The sequence below is a fragment of the Miniopterus schreibersii genome, assembly GCF_964146895.1.
Source record: "Miniopterus schreibersii genome assembly, chromosome: 9".
Taxonomy (NCBI): Eukaryota; Metazoa; Chordata; class Mammalia; order Chiroptera; family Miniopteridae; genus Miniopterus; species Miniopterus schreibersii.
Window position 1 is genome coordinate 83,661,289 of NC_138118.1, and position 14,215 is coordinate 83,675,503.

At 62.4% G+C, this 14,215-nt stretch overlaps 1 protein-coding gene across 1 annotated transcript in view; it reads left to right on the top strand.

Moving 5' to 3' along the window:
• Positions 1–1,533: 1,533 nt before the first annotated feature.
• The window catches only part of PKD1L1 (polycystin 1 like 1, transient receptor potential channel interacting), a gene marked incomplete at both ends in the record, with an annotated part of 44,302 nt that continues 31,620 nt past the window's right edge, over positions 1,534–14,215 (top strand). Inside the window, 17 exons of the mRNA XM_081146990.1 lie at positions 1,534–1,636; positions 1,902–2,021; positions 2,421–2,589; positions 3,045–3,284; positions 3,903–4,035; positions 5,954–6,160; positions 6,698–6,879; positions 7,417–7,638; positions 8,511–8,671; positions 9,280–9,486; positions 10,302–10,367; positions 10,582–10,758; positions 10,940–11,017; positions 11,992–12,134; positions 12,668–12,788; positions 13,424–13,535; positions 13,916–14,111. Coding sequence (XP_081003116.1) covers positions 1,534–1,636; positions 1,902–2,021; positions 2,421–2,589; positions 3,045–3,284; positions 3,903–4,035; positions 5,954–6,160; positions 6,698–6,879; positions 7,417–7,638; positions 8,511–8,671; positions 9,280–9,486; positions 10,302–10,367; positions 10,582–10,758; positions 10,940–11,017; positions 11,992–12,134; positions 12,668–12,788; positions 13,424–13,535; positions 13,916–14,111 — 2,637 coding nt within the window. The remainder of the gene's footprint in view (positions 1,637–1,901; positions 2,022–2,420; positions 2,590–3,044; positions 3,285–3,902; positions 4,036–5,953; positions 6,161–6,697; positions 6,880–7,416; positions 7,639–8,510; positions 8,672–9,279; positions 9,487–10,301; positions 10,368–10,581; positions 10,759–10,939; positions 11,018–11,991; positions 12,135–12,667; positions 12,789–13,423; positions 13,536–13,915; positions 14,112–14,215) is intronic.

Sequence of the window (14,215 nt, forward strand, 5' to 3'; positions counted from 1 at the left end):
ACGAGCCTGGGAGGACCGTCCCCGGGCTCCCTGCTGCCTTAGGCGGAGGTGCGGTGGCTGCCTTCATCCCCAGCGCTGAGCACCTGGGGGCCCTTCTGCGCCGCCCGCTGCAGCCTCAGTTTCCCCTTGACCGGTGTCCGTTAGGTACCCGGGTCCTGTGGAGTCAGGAGGAGCAGAACCCAAGCCTGGGTGTTAAACCTGAAAAAGAGAATTTATGGTTTAAAAATCCAAAGAGTGGGCTTCCGTTCATCTAAACTTGGTGAAAACAAGGGGCAGCTGGGAGCCGGGGCCGTGCTTTCCTTCCCGAAGGCTCCCGGCTCCTGCCAGCCAGGCTCTGTCCTTGGATGGTGGCCGCCCAGCCACCCAGGCCTCAGGGACCCGTCACATCCCGACGAGCCTGACGTTCCCAAGGGGGGGCTTGGAGGGGAATTTCCTAAAAGAAACCATTTTCAAAGCCATTTAACTACTTGCATTCGGAACATTTGTACTTGGAGTGGCCTTGAAAGCTCCGTGACACCGCCCAGGCCGCTGCGGACAGTCCCCGTCTCACTTTACACCAGTCCCCCGTCCTCAGCGGTGGCACGGAGTTCACGGTCCTGCTGTGCTGGCGACAGTGGGGACCAGGCCCAGGAGAGGGACAAGGGGGCGCCCTCAGCCCCGCCCGCCCAGCGCCGGCCTCCGGGACACTCAGGGTGATGGGCGCCCGGCATCCGGCCGCAGAGCCCTCGCGGTGGCTGATGCGCCAGAGAAACTGCCCCTAACCCCGAACGAGCATCAGTTCTCTGAACGAAACTCAGGCAGCCGGGGGGAGGGGCCACACTTTCCCTCGGCGGCGTCACCTCCTCGCTCTTTGTCACCTGCTGGCACCTCGGGTTGGTCCTGTGGCCTCCGCGCACCCCCCTCCCGGGCGAGCCGAGTGTGCCCGTCTCCCCGGGAAGGAGCAGGAGGCCGGCCGGTCCCTCCGACTGCAGTGGGCGCTGCTCAGGGGGCCGGTGGCGCTGAGCCGGGCTTCCCGTCTCCACGGGGGGGGGGGGGGGGGAGTGACCAACGCGCTTCCTCCAGGCCAGAGGGCACCGCGGCCGCAGAGGGCACTTTGTCTGCGGTGGCCCTTCCTGTAGGCGCGAGGACGTTTAAAAGAAAGTACACATTCCCTGAGGCGTCTGGGGTGTGCCCCCCACAGACACAGCGGGAAGGGGCCAGAGGGCTGGCGGCTGGGGGGGCCGGGCCGCAGCAGGAGGCTGTGAGTCAGGCCCCCCGGCGGCCTTCACGCTCTGCAGGGGCCCGGCTCTGCTGACCCACCAGCCGGGCAGCGTCCCCCAACCGGCAGAGTCGTGGGAAACGGGGTTCACACAAACCCCGAGCCCGAGCCCCGCGGGGGGCCCTTCCCAGCTCCCCCCAAACCCCCCCCCAGCCTCAGTCACAGCCGCCCTGCCCTCTGGGCCCGTTACACCGTCCTGGGGCAAGAGAGGGATCCCAGTGAAACACCAAATGACACGGCCGGGCGGGAGCCGCCAGGGCACCCGTGGCGTCCCCATGTCCTTGCCCACCGTGGTCAGCCCTCCTCAGCGGCCCCCACGGTCCCGCCGGAGCAGTGGCCTGTCCCAGGCCGACACGCGGCCCCCGCAAAGCGCACTTGGTCAGGGCAGCCTCAGTCGTGGGGAGAGCGTGCTTGTGGTTAGGAAACAGTGTCAGGCGTCCTTTTGTCCCCCGGGGGTGACGTGTGTCCTGATACAAGGAGCTCACGGGGCAGGAGCGGCCGTTTCACTGTCTTCTGGGGGACTTCGGAGGAAGCCGGCCGGTGGCCGCCGGCCGTGACCGGCCAACCCCGGGAAACACGGCGCGTGTGGGACGGGGGCGGCAGCTCGGACGCTGTCCCCTCTGACCTCCCGCTGTCGTTCCAGGCGCCCCCGGCTCGCACCGTTTCCCGCCCACGGGCGTCTGTAACGGGTCCTCTGCCTCTCGGGCCCGCGGGGGGCAGGGGCAGCCCGGGTCCAGCAAGGCCGCTCGGTACCGGATGCAGCGTACGTTCTACTCTAGCTCGAGGTCTGACGACACCTCCTCGCGGTCAGTTGAGGTTAAAGGCCACGGGGGGCTCCAGGTCTGCGGCCAGCTCTGCCGGGGCCCCGCTTGCCCTGAAGGAGCGAGCGCTCGCCTGCGGATGGCCGAGGGCTTTTCCGGGAACCACAGCCCTGAGGGCGTCGGCAGGGGGTGGGTTCCGGGCAGAGTCGGCGGAGGGGCCGGGCTCATGATGAGCTCCGGCCAAGTGCCCCCCAGGTTCCCACGGCTGCCCCGAGTAGGACCCCGCGTTCAGGCTCACAGCGCCTGGCCCACTCCCAGCCATGACCACGCCGGACGGGGGGGACTCGACTTCCCCGGCCGATCCCAGGCTCCCAGCTGTCCCTCCCTCCTTCCCCCTTCAGCCATCTCTGTCCACACGAACGGAACTGTGTTCGCCACCGACGCCGACATCACTTTCGTGGCTGTTACCAAGGAAACCACTCCCCTGGAGTTCACGTGGTTCTTCGGAGAAGACCCCCCAGTGAGGACCACCCGCAGCAGCATCAGGAGGAGACTCCGCGTCCCCGGGTGGTGCGTGCACGGTGGTGACCACGGGCAGTGGCCGTGGCTCAGGCCCAGCACCATCTCGAGATGTCAGCTGCCCCTGAAATGATGTAGTGTCACCCTCACTCTTAGTGCCACCTGGCACTCCTGTGGGTTGGACACAAACGTGGATCTAAAGGACGTGGCAGGGTGGTGGCGGAACCAGGCAGTCCCAGGTCAGGTGCCATTCCGTGGCCGCCGTGGCCTAAGCAAGTTCCTCCTGTGAGGAAGGGTGACGGCGCTCGCCGCGGCTGGGAGGGGTGCACTACACAGTGAAGGGGGAGGTCACAGTACCACCCCCTGTCCCCAGCAAGCTGTGAATCCCTGGGCACTCTGGTAATTCCTGCAGATGGACGCCAGCCCCCCCTTTCTGGAAAGTACTGCGGAGTCTCTGAGCTGGCCCTGGTCACCACCTGTCCCTCTTGTCCCCGGCCCGGCTGCAGGTACCGCGTGGTGGTCCAGGCTTCCAACGGGATCAGCTGTGTGGCCTCGGAGCCCCTCCACGTCCAGGTGCAGAGCAGGGTGGTCCCCAGCCGGCTCGCGGCTGTCCCCTCGGCTCTGGTGAACACCACCGTGGCCTTCGAGTGCAGAATCAACTTCGGCACCGACGTTGCTTACCTGTGGGACTTCGGGGATGGCGCCGGTGGCCTGGGGAACAGCTCTGCCAGCCACGTGTACAGCAGGTGAGTGCCGGTCAGCAGGATCTGCCTTCTCACGCTCCAGGATGCAGGTGACCCTCGTGGTCCCCCCATGCTCGACTGAGGTCCTCTGATGGGCTGCCCTGCTCCAAGCCCAGCTGTCCTGAACCCCTGTCCACCTGTCCACGTGCATCATCCGCAGAACAAACATGCGTTTCCGTAGCAAACATGACCTGCCCGGCCAGGGCCTGCCGGCCACACCCATCCCAGGCCTTCCATCTCCCACAGCCGGACCCCTCCCCCGCCCTGGGCCGGCCTCACCTCCCCAGACGGGAAACAGCGGGAAGGGCCTGTCCAGAGGCCCCCGTCACGGGTCTGGGTGCCCATCAGTCAGGGACCGGAGGACACCCCTGAGGCGGACAGAGGGCCAGGCTGTGCTGCCAGGAGGGCCCCGGAGAGGGAGGTAGTGTGTCCCCCGTGGGTGCCTGCTTCTCGCACAGCAGGTGACGTCTGGCTGGGGTTCGGTGCCTGTCCTGGCCTGTGCTGGGGTGACAGTGGCCTCTGTGGAGATGGCCTCACGCTGTGAGAAACGGACGGTGTGACGATGAAGGGCCCGCTGACCCTGGCGGAATCAGGTCTCATGTCTGTGCCTGTCTCTTCCAGGGAAGGAGACTTCATGGTTGAGGTCCTGGCCTTCAACGCCGTCAGCGCCGCCTCCCTAAGGAAGCGCCTCTTCGTGGTCCACAGGCCCTGCCAGCCGCCCCCGGTGAAGAACATGGGGCCTGGGAGGGTGCAGGTAAGGCCTGGGTCACTGCACACCTGTCAGCCTTCCTCCCAGGTGGAGCCTGCGGAGGGGCACTTCGTCCAGGTCGCCCCTGCATCTGTCACGAGGGGCACCTGGGAGGGCTCCAGAGGTCCTGGAGGTGATGAACCCCAGGAAGGGACACGCCTACACCAGGGAGGGACACCCCCGTTTCTGGTCTTTGAGTCTGTCCTTTACTCGCCTGTTACCCTGAGTTCAGCTCTGTCCGCCTTGAGAAGCTTCTTATAAATTGCTCGTGCCGAGAACTGTAGTGTTTTCAGGAGGAGGGGATGTTCGAATATATGTGATATCAAAATAAAAAGAGATTGTCAGTTATTTAGTGAGCACCTACTATGGGTTACAAAAACAGGGTTGCTTTCTATTTCTTTTATTCCTTTGAGGTTTCTGATTTAGGGCAACTTTGCCTCTTTAGGGTGAAAGTGCCCAAATGGCACATGGGTGTGAACACCTGGGACGGAGCTGCCTTTGCCAGCCGCTCTCTGTGGCTCTCCAGCCTGGAGGGCGGTCGCTGGGCCCACGTGGCCGTGGAGATGAGGGAGCACAGGACAAGCCAGGGCCATGTGGGGTCTGTGGCATTTCCATAGGATCATCCCTCCAAGTCCGGAGCCACAGGACCCAACAATTTCCTCCGTCCACGAGAAGCCTGGGCCCATAAGTCAGCATCTCAGAGCCGACTCTCCCCCGCCCCAGGCATTTCATAGTTTTGTCTGTTTGTTGTTATTAACGGGTTGAGAATTGACATCTCAGTGTTAAAATGAGCTCATAAATCTGGGACGTTTCGTGAAGAATGCTAGCACGCCTTCATATTCAGAGTGGAAACAATACAAATAATCTTAAAGTAGCTTAAATCATGACTAAAGAAAGCCAAAGGTAAAATTCCATTTGTAACAAATACCAGTGTGTTTTAAAATCCTATCCCCCAAACCCTAGAGGGTTTCCCTTCCTCATTTTTTACGGGAGCTCTTCATTAAAAGTCCTCCAGGGGGCGCCGTGCACCTGTGATCCGCTCAGACCGTCTAAGTCAATATTTTGTTACATTGTTTCACTGGCTATAGACATTGTCTCTAAATACTCCAGGACCCCAGGGCCAGGTCTTGGGAAACTCCCGCCTGCCCTGCCGACAGCCCCTCAGTTCTGCAAGTATTTATCAGAATTTTTCTAATAAATATGTAAAATACTTTCAGAGTAACAATACCAACATTAGCACCGGAAATAAAACTTTTCAGTGAGCTTTCAGCTTTATCTGAAGTTCTTGTTGCCCTCAGACTAGGTCCTCAAAATACTGTATATTAAGGACACTTGAAATACATCTTTATTCTGTGTTACTTGTTTGAAATATGGTTGTGTTCTTTGTTTCCAGTGGTCAGATATTGTGCGTTTTTCTCTTTGCTTCCATTGAAGTTTTGAATATATAAAACATTTACATAATTTCATGGTCAAAACCATACAATAAGGTAGGAATTTATATTGTCGACTTGCTGATTCGTGGCTGTTTGGTTTTTCTATGGGGGACTTTGAAGATTTTCTATTGATTTTCAATTATATTAACCCTGTCATGCACTTTGCACACGACTCTCCTTTTTCCCTGATTGCTTTCTAAATTATATTTTTGATATTCAGAAGTTTAAAACTTTTATGTGATCAAACCTATTAACCTTTTCCCTTGATATTTTCTCATATGAGTTTAAGTCTCTTCTTCCTCCTCACTGACCCTACATTCTGCCCTTTTACTTTTCTCGTCTTCATTTCAGTGCTTTGGTTCCAGCCCGGAGGCCCCCGTCCTGTGATCACACAGACAGAGTTGGGGTTCTGCGTGGAGCACACGTCTGTCGTCACTTCCTCTGGGACAGGCTGACTCACATCTAACGAGAACCTTTCTCTCAATGCGCAGGTGTGGAGGTCTCAGCCTGTGACCCTGGGGGTGACCTTTGACGGGGCCGTTCTCTGCGACATCTCCCAAGGCCTTTCCTACACCTGGAGCCTCACGGACTCCACGGGGTCGCAGGTGCCCCTGCCCCCTGCCGCCAGCACTCACAGGCGGACCGTCACCATCCCCGGCTACTTCTTGGAGCCCGGGAACTACACTGCGCTGGCCAAGGTGGGGGGACCACGGCACCTGAGCGAGCAAACCCTCCCTTCCCACCAGCCTCTGAGACCCCTGAGGCCCCCCACCTGTCTGCTCCAGGGAAGGGGCTCGCTTAAATCCCTCTGGCATGTCTCTAAGTCCATAATCGGTTTGGGGTCCAGAAAGGGAGCTTAAACAAGGGAAAGCTAAACAAAATTTGAGACCATGGAAAAATTTACCACTGACAGCAGGTTACGGGCCCGGGAATATTGAGGTGGTGTCATGTCCACAGACCAGAACCCCAGCCTTGTGCTGACACAGACGTGGATAGAAAATGCTCCTGCTCCCGTTAGCTCCAGCCCCTCTGTCCCCAGCGGGCACCCAGTAGGTGCTTATATTGCCTGGCTGGGGGCTGAGAAGAAAGAAGCCTCTCTGTGCAGCACCTGAGCCCCTGGTGGGAGCTGCTGACACATGTGGACTCACCAGTTTCCTTCTGGTGTTAAGACAAGTGTCCAGCCCCGGCCAGCACCCTGCTGCCCTCACTGACACCCTCTGTCGTCGGCGTTCCAGGTGCAGGTGGAAGGCAGCCCCGTGCACAGCAACTACTGCGTGGCCGTGGAGGTGCGAGCCCGGGCCCCCGTCAGCGTGATCTCCGAGGGCACACACCTGTTCATCCCCAGGACCCCCTCGTCCACTGTCCTCCTCAGGGGGTCCCTGTCCTATGACCCCGACAGGCCTGGGGCGGCTCTCAGGTGAGCATCCGGGGCTCTGCGGGGTCTTTCTGAGGACAGGAGTCCCCTTCGTGACGCCTTCCCCTTCATGACCTACTCACCACCCAAAGGCCCCGCCTCCTCCCAGCGTCCCTGCGGGGTCAGGATTTCACACGTGAACTTGGGGGACACCGGCATTCAGTCCACAGCAAATATGCTATTTTCTGCTAAAACACCTGGTCTGTGAGGTTGTTGGCGGTGCAGGAGGCTGGGTTCCCGAGGATAGCGCGTCTCTTTGGGGCTGGTCCCTCGACACTGGATCTCTGGCTCAGGCCCTGGTCTTGTCTCCACCCACTCCCCCCGGGTGGCCTAACCCAGTGTCCCGATGTGGACACTGTCCACACCCCATTAACCCCAAGCACGGGCCCTCCATGGACGCTGTCCCCACTCATAACCTGGAACATGCATGTGCGAAAACCGTCCACGTGCTCCCTGGCAGCACCCCCAGGAAAGCCACTGGGTGACATCATGGCCACTGACCGGAGCAGGCGGGTCAGCCCCTCCAATGCTGCCCCGCAGGTATCACTGGACGTGCACCCCAGCCAGCACCCCCGGGCGCCTCTGCTTCTCCGGGCCCTCTGCACGCAGCCTGGACACTGGGGCTCCCACCCTGTCCTTCCCGGCGGACTCTCTCAGCAGCGGCTATGACCAGTTTCTCGTGACGCTGACAGTGTCCAGCCACGGCCGGAACTCTTCGGAGGCACAGGTGTTCCTGTCCACCCTCCACGACCCGGAGCGCAGGTACCACCTGCCCTGTCGGCCCCAAAGTGCCCGTCCGGGGGCTCCTCCTGGGTGCCCCACGCTGGCTGGGGCTGGGAGCCACCAAAGAAACCCGCCGTGCGCGCAGTTCATGGGCTCAGGCCCTGACCCTGCCGCACTGACAGTGGGGCCCCTCACGTCATAGCAGCTGCCTGCGATGGGGTCAGCTCCAGGGCCCAGGGCCGGGGCCAGGAGGAGTCCACGTGTTTCAGGGCCTCTGCCCGTGACCTCTAGGTGCCTCTGGGCAGACGGGCCCACAGGTGGGAGGCACCTGTCCTCCAAGAGTGACGTTGAGACTGGGCAAGGCTGAGGGAGCTCGGACCACAGAGGCCACAGTCGTACCCGAGGGCCACACCCAGCCCCAGACCCCGAACGCAGGCTGGCATGTGCCACAGCTGCTCTGCCCCCCGCCCCCCCGTGGGTGGGGATTGCTGCCTCTGAGTGCCCACAGCTCCGCAGGACACCTGGCAGGCCCCGGGCGGGCAGGGCTGCCTCCATCAGCGGACCCTGAGAGGGTCTGGGCAGTTCTGTCGTCTTGTATAAAAACAAGTGGTCACGGCCTGGGCTGGGTGAGCCCCGGAAGGCTTCCTGGAGGAAGCCTCACAGCCTCCTGAGCTCCGTGGGGTGTGGTGGTGCGTCCGCCCCCTGTTCTAGGCGGTGTCACAGGAGGCCCTGCTGGGTGGAGTGGGTGCAGGCTGGGCCACCCGGGGGTGCTGGGCCCTGTGGGCTGTTATTCTGCTGTTGATCCGCATAACAAAGGCCCGACGGAGGGCAATCTGAGCAAACCTGACCCGGAAGACGGGCCGGAGAGCCGCAGCTGCGTCCCTGAACCCGTGTCCCGTGTGCGGTTGCAGGCTCGTGAGCATCTCCTGGGTCACCTTCAGAGGCCTCCCTGTGAACTGGAACGAGGGTCTCTCGCTCCGGGCGGCCTGCGAGGACTGCGGGGAGGCCGCCCGGCTCTCTTACTCCTGGGACCTCTTTTTGGTCAACGCGACGGGAAGGGACGCAGAGGAAGGTACCGGCCGCAGTGCTTCGTTTTGTGGGGCTGAGCAAACAGTTCTTATGAGATGCTAAAAGTCTGCTGAACCTAATTTTTTGGCCCAGTGTATCTGGTCTTGGCCGGGAGCTGTCAGGTCCCGGGCCCCTCCTGGTCTCACGCTCAGGTTGTGACGACAGAGAAGACGCGGCTCAGAGGCTGCCCTCAGCCGGGGGCTGCGCCGTACCCGCCGGGGCGGGTTTACAAACGCACCGAGCGCTTTGGAATAACCTAGGCCAGGGCCGCTCTCCTGGGCCATGGTCCTGCCGGTTCGCTGTCCTCGGGCCACACGGTGGGACTCAGGAGAGTAGCCGCGGAAGGTGGTCCTCCCTCCGCACACCAGCTGTGACTGGAGCGCGTCTCCAAGACTCCACTTTCTTGGGTAGAAAATGTGGGTCCTGAGACTTCGCAGGGAGGTGAGGTCCTGTGCACTCTGAGGAACCAAGCGTATTTCTTTGTCCGAGTTTTAATGCTGTGAAATCTTTGTTAAGTTCCTTTTTGCAGAGCTGTGGGGCTCCTGGGCTCCTCGGGATTGGCGGCCACGTCGAAGTTATCAGAGTCTTACCCACTGTCCCCGGGGCCACTAGGGGCTGAGCCCCGTGTCACACCTGTGCCGTCCTTGTGGGAGCCGTGGCCAGGGACCCTGGGCCGGGCTGACCTCTCAGCCACGGGGAGAACCTCCAGGGAGTCCACGGTCACCGTGCACCACATTCCTGCTGCTGGTGACACCAAGGCCCCAGACGGCGATCCCTGGGACGAGGGGTCCCCGGGGAGCCCGACCCATCACCCCCCTGGTAAGTGCTGCCCCCAGTGGTTTAGGGGTGAAACCGCCTCGGCGTGGTCCTCACCGGGCACCCACCCTTGCTCGTGGGGGTGCCCACTGAGCCTCTCTCCTCTCTCTGACCCGGGACACGGGGCAGCTGGGCTGCAGCCAGGCTCTGTGCCCAGCACCCTCCTTGCCCTTCCTTCCCCGATGACCGTGGAGGCTGTGTCGTCAGTTTTCAGGTGGGACAGAAGCTATTTCTGTGCCTAAATGTTGAGAGACGTCCACTGTCAGTGATCTAGGCTCCGGCCCAGCACCCACCCGCCCCTCTTGCTGTCCCTCCCCCTGAGGCCCTTCGACTTGGCTGCTCACAGCCACGGGCAGGTGACGGTGCTGTCTGAGCCCTGAGCCCCGGCAAAGGCCACTGCACCCCAGAGTCCCAGCCTCGGGGCGTCCCTGGCAGGAGGGCCTCCATGAATCCCTCAGACACGGGGAGGGAAGAGCCTGGGGACAGAAAGGTGACAGTGGCAGCAGACGCTCCTGTTGGTTTTTCCTGTGAGAGACGAGAGCGAAGCCTGTCCCCAGGAGGACAGTCCCGGGCCTTGGTGTCCCCCCCCGCTAACCACGTGGAGCCCCAGCGGTTCGGGGGTGGGGGTCAGTGGCACTTCTCTCCCCGCAGCCTCCCCTCTGTCTGGATGCACCGAGCACACCTCCGAGGGGTTTGTGTCCACAGAGCGAGGCTCGGGCCCCGAGCCAGCCCAGGGCCGACGCGTGTGCTCCCTCGGGGGCCATGGGGCGCTCAGGGGAGTCTGGTTTCCATGCAGGCTCTCGCTCTGTCCTGTGCAGGTGTTGAAGCTGATTACGGTGACATCCAAGAAGCAGTGTCGTCGGGAGGCCGGCAGCCGGGTGACTGTGAGTCTGGGGTGTGGCCTCTCTCCTGGAGCCCGAGTCCCATCCCCGCTCCCGTCTGCTCGCCCGCCCCCCCTCGGCCACGTGTAGCCGGAGACGTTTAGACAAGCGGGGCGCAGAGATGGCGGAAATAGTACTGATCCCGCCCCGAGCCATGACCGCTTCTAGACCATGACCACTCTCGTCTTACCCGTGATCGGCCTGGCCTGTCTCCCAGGGACCAGCTTCCACCTCCCAGGGCCAGGACAAAGTGCCGGAGCGGACGAGAGCCGTGGTGATGGGGACAACCTGGTGGGCCCCTTCCTCCCCACGGCCGGCGCCGGGCCCACGCTCCTGGTCGACTGGCCCAAGTCCCCCGTGAGCCGAGCCGTCTTCCGTGGCTACACGTCGTCCGGTATGAGCCCCCCTTGCCCTGGACCCCAAGCTGTTCCAGAGGCTCAGACACCAGCCCCTCCCTGTGTCCTGCACCTGCTCCTGGACTGGAGGACCTCGGCCGCCGCCCTGAAGGGGTGTGTCTGGCCCACCGTCCTTCGGGTGCCCTGACCAGGGGTCTCTGCCGCCCTCCTTTTCGGTAGGGGTCACGGGACAGACGCTGACGGTGAAGCCGTACTCACTGAGCCCCGGAGGGACGTACGTCCTGCAGGCCGCGGTGGGTACGTGGCGCCCGGGGAGGGGCCTGCTGTCAGGGTGAGCGCCAGCCCCGGCGACGTGTTAGTTTAACTCTCGTAACTCATGCCGGTAATTTATCCCAAGGAAAAGACATCGAAAGTGAAAAACAGCTTCATGTATGAGGATCGTCACTGTGGGTAGTTAACAGCAGCAGAAAATGGAAAATAAAACCTTAGTCGTTAGGAACAGTTACGCGTTTTAGAGAACACTTATTATTTATTTATTACTATTTTAAAAAATCCTCAACAAGGATATTTTCCCACTGATTCTCCGAGAGAGTGGGAGGGAGGGAGGGATGGAGAGAGAGAGACATCGACTGGCTGCCTCCTGCAGGCGCCCCGGCCGGGCTGGGGTGGAGCCAGAATCGGACCCGGGACCTTCCGTCTCTGGGCTGACGCTCGAACCACTGGACAAATGCGGCCAGGGCTAGGGAATATTTATTTTCGACACTGATTTTGAACGCTGTGTGGAATCACAGGGAATATTTGCAATGTTAGCGCAGCTAATAGAAGCCTAATACGAGACCCTGTCAGAGCCGTGGAGTCAGCCGGGCGGCCCTCGCGTGGTCCCCGACCCGGCTCTGCCCAGCGGGAGCGGACGGGTTCGATTTGCTGAGTGCGGGCTCTGCCGGCGAGGCCGCCGCCTGGCTCCCAGGTGGGGACCGGGTCTGTCTCGTCCACCCGCGGCCTCGGGCATGGCCACCCCAGTGAGGGAGCACCCAGAAAACGGCGCTACCTCCGTGGGTGCCCCACGGCAGGGGTCCTGGACCCAGGTGCCACCAAGTCCCCCGGAGGACCTCCTGACGCAGGTGCCTGGCCCCCCACGTCTGACCCAGGGGTCAGGTGGGCCCAGGGGTCACAGTTCTCGCGCGTTCTCAGGGACGCCGGCTCTGCAGGTCTGGGGACCACAAGGGTCTGCTGTCGCCCCAGGGGGGTGTCGCCCTCTCTCTTCCCTGCAGCTTCGGGGCCCAGCCTTCTAGGGAAAGCTCAGCTGTACGTGACCGTGAACCCTGCCCCGGAGAACATGGCCTGCCAGGTGCAGCCCCCCCGCGGCCTCGAGGCCGACACCATCTTCGGCGTGTTCTGCATGGCGGGGAGACCGGTGAGGACGGGAGCCCCGAGTCCGTCCCGAGGACGGAGGTCACACGGGCTCTGCGATGAAGTGCTTGGGGCGCACACGTCCTCCTGGGGACGGGGCCAGCCTGTCAGTGTGGACAGACGCCTGCTCCTCTCCCACATCCTGGGGGGCGGCCCCCTAGAGTCCCCCCCGTGTGCATCCTCAGGAGGCCTGGCCCTGGCCCTCCCTGCTGCCCCCTCAGATGCCCCGTCTGAGGCCAAGTGTTTCCCACAAGTGCCCCCGTCCCAACCCCGTCCCCCACCCAAGGAAGCATCTGTGATGGTCCCAGGTCCCGGCCGGGAGAGCCCACAACCCCGAGTGACCGGTGCGGCCGCGGGGCGTCCTCTGGGCTCCATGGACAAGAGGGGCCCTGGGGCGGGGGGTCACCACCTGCGTGCGCACTGGGGGGGCCTGTTGTACCCCCCGGAGCCCGTCTGCAGCCAGCCCGCAGGCGGGGTGAGGACTGGGTGTGAACACTTGTCGGGGTGATAAATTTGTCCCCTGTGGGGCGATCGCAGGACTTCCGCTATGAATTCAGTTACCGGATAGGAGGCGGCCCCCAGCACACCCTCTACCGCGGGACCGACGCCCAGCACTACTTCTCGCTGCCGGCTGGGGAGCCCGGGGATGGCTACCAGGGTGAGTCACCCGCCGACCTGGGCGCGGGCGACGCTCACTTACGGCTCCAAACATTTCCCCTGGTTTCCAAAAATTAAAACCACAAATTATTATGTACTCATCCAACAAGTTTAACACTTTTCAGTTCGATTGCCTACTTTTCGGTGCAGAAAGAATATTATTAATGTCAATAAATTCTGACGTCTGAAGTATGTAAGTGATAAAACGCCAGGGCCGTTCTGTGTGTATGGAGACCAGGCTGTCCTTCCTCGCGGATGAAACTCGCGTTTGTAGAGGAGCCGAATCTCGGTCTCCCGCCGAGAGGAGCGGGGAGGGCGGGCGTTGCCCTCGGTCCTCACTCGCGTCTGGTCCAAGTAGAGCCGCGGGGACCCTGCACCTCAGGGCCTGTGTCCCCTCCCTCTCTGGGCCGCAGGCCTGGCTTTGCTCTCGTAACGTTTCTAACGTGACTGGACTCGCGAGCGGGCAGGGAGGTTGAGGCAGGGCCAGTTCTGGTCACTGTGGCCTCTTGGCCACCCAGGCACACAGACAGGCCAGCAGAGGTCTGTCCCCCGACCTCCCATCTCCGTTGCCATTGGCGCTCGGAGACGCGTCTCCGCCAACACGGGCGCTGACCCTCCCCGCCCCGTCCCTTCCAGTCCTGGTGTCCACCGTGATCAGCGACAGCGAAGGCTCCCGGACGCAGCCCTGCACCGTGGCCGTGACGGTGCTGCCCCGTGTCCGTGGGGACCCCTGCCCCGGCGAGGACGTGTGAGTGAGGCCCGTCTGTGTCCCCGGTGGGGCCCGGGCCCTGCCGCCGGGTCCCCGACGTCTGCTCGGGCTTCACGCTCGTGCTCGGGGCCGCTGTGTCTCCTTGCCGAGCTCGGCACCGCCTCCCTTCACCTGCCGTTTCTGCGTCACTCTGTGGCTCCCGGTCCCCGCGCGGTTCTGATAAAGGCGTTTCATGGGATCTCGATGTCCCTCCTCCCTGTGCCTTTTCATTTCCTCTGCACAGACCGGCTCTTCTCTGAGTCGTTCCCTTTCCGCCCCGACCCACCCAGAGGAGTTCCCGTGGCGCAGACCACGCTCGGGCGGACGGGCCGAAGCGTCCCGAGTGTGCTGGGCGACCCTGGCACCTCTGTCCCCTTCAGGTACAATTCCAGCCTGAGACACCTCTCCAGCCTGCAGCTGATGGGCGGCGAGGCGGAAATCAGGAACTACGTCGCCGTGACCGCCGCGGCCCTGAGCCGCTGGGCCGAGGGGGGCGGGGGTCCCTCCTGCGGCCAGTGGGCGCGCTTCCAGGACGCGCTCATTTCTTCAGTGTGCGGATTAGCTTCCCGGGACCAGGTACGGCCGGGATCCCCCGAGCGGGGCGAGTTCTGTGTCCGTAAGTCTGTCTGTGCAGCAGGGACTGAGACTCGCTAGCCGGCCGCCCGGCCTGTGACACACAA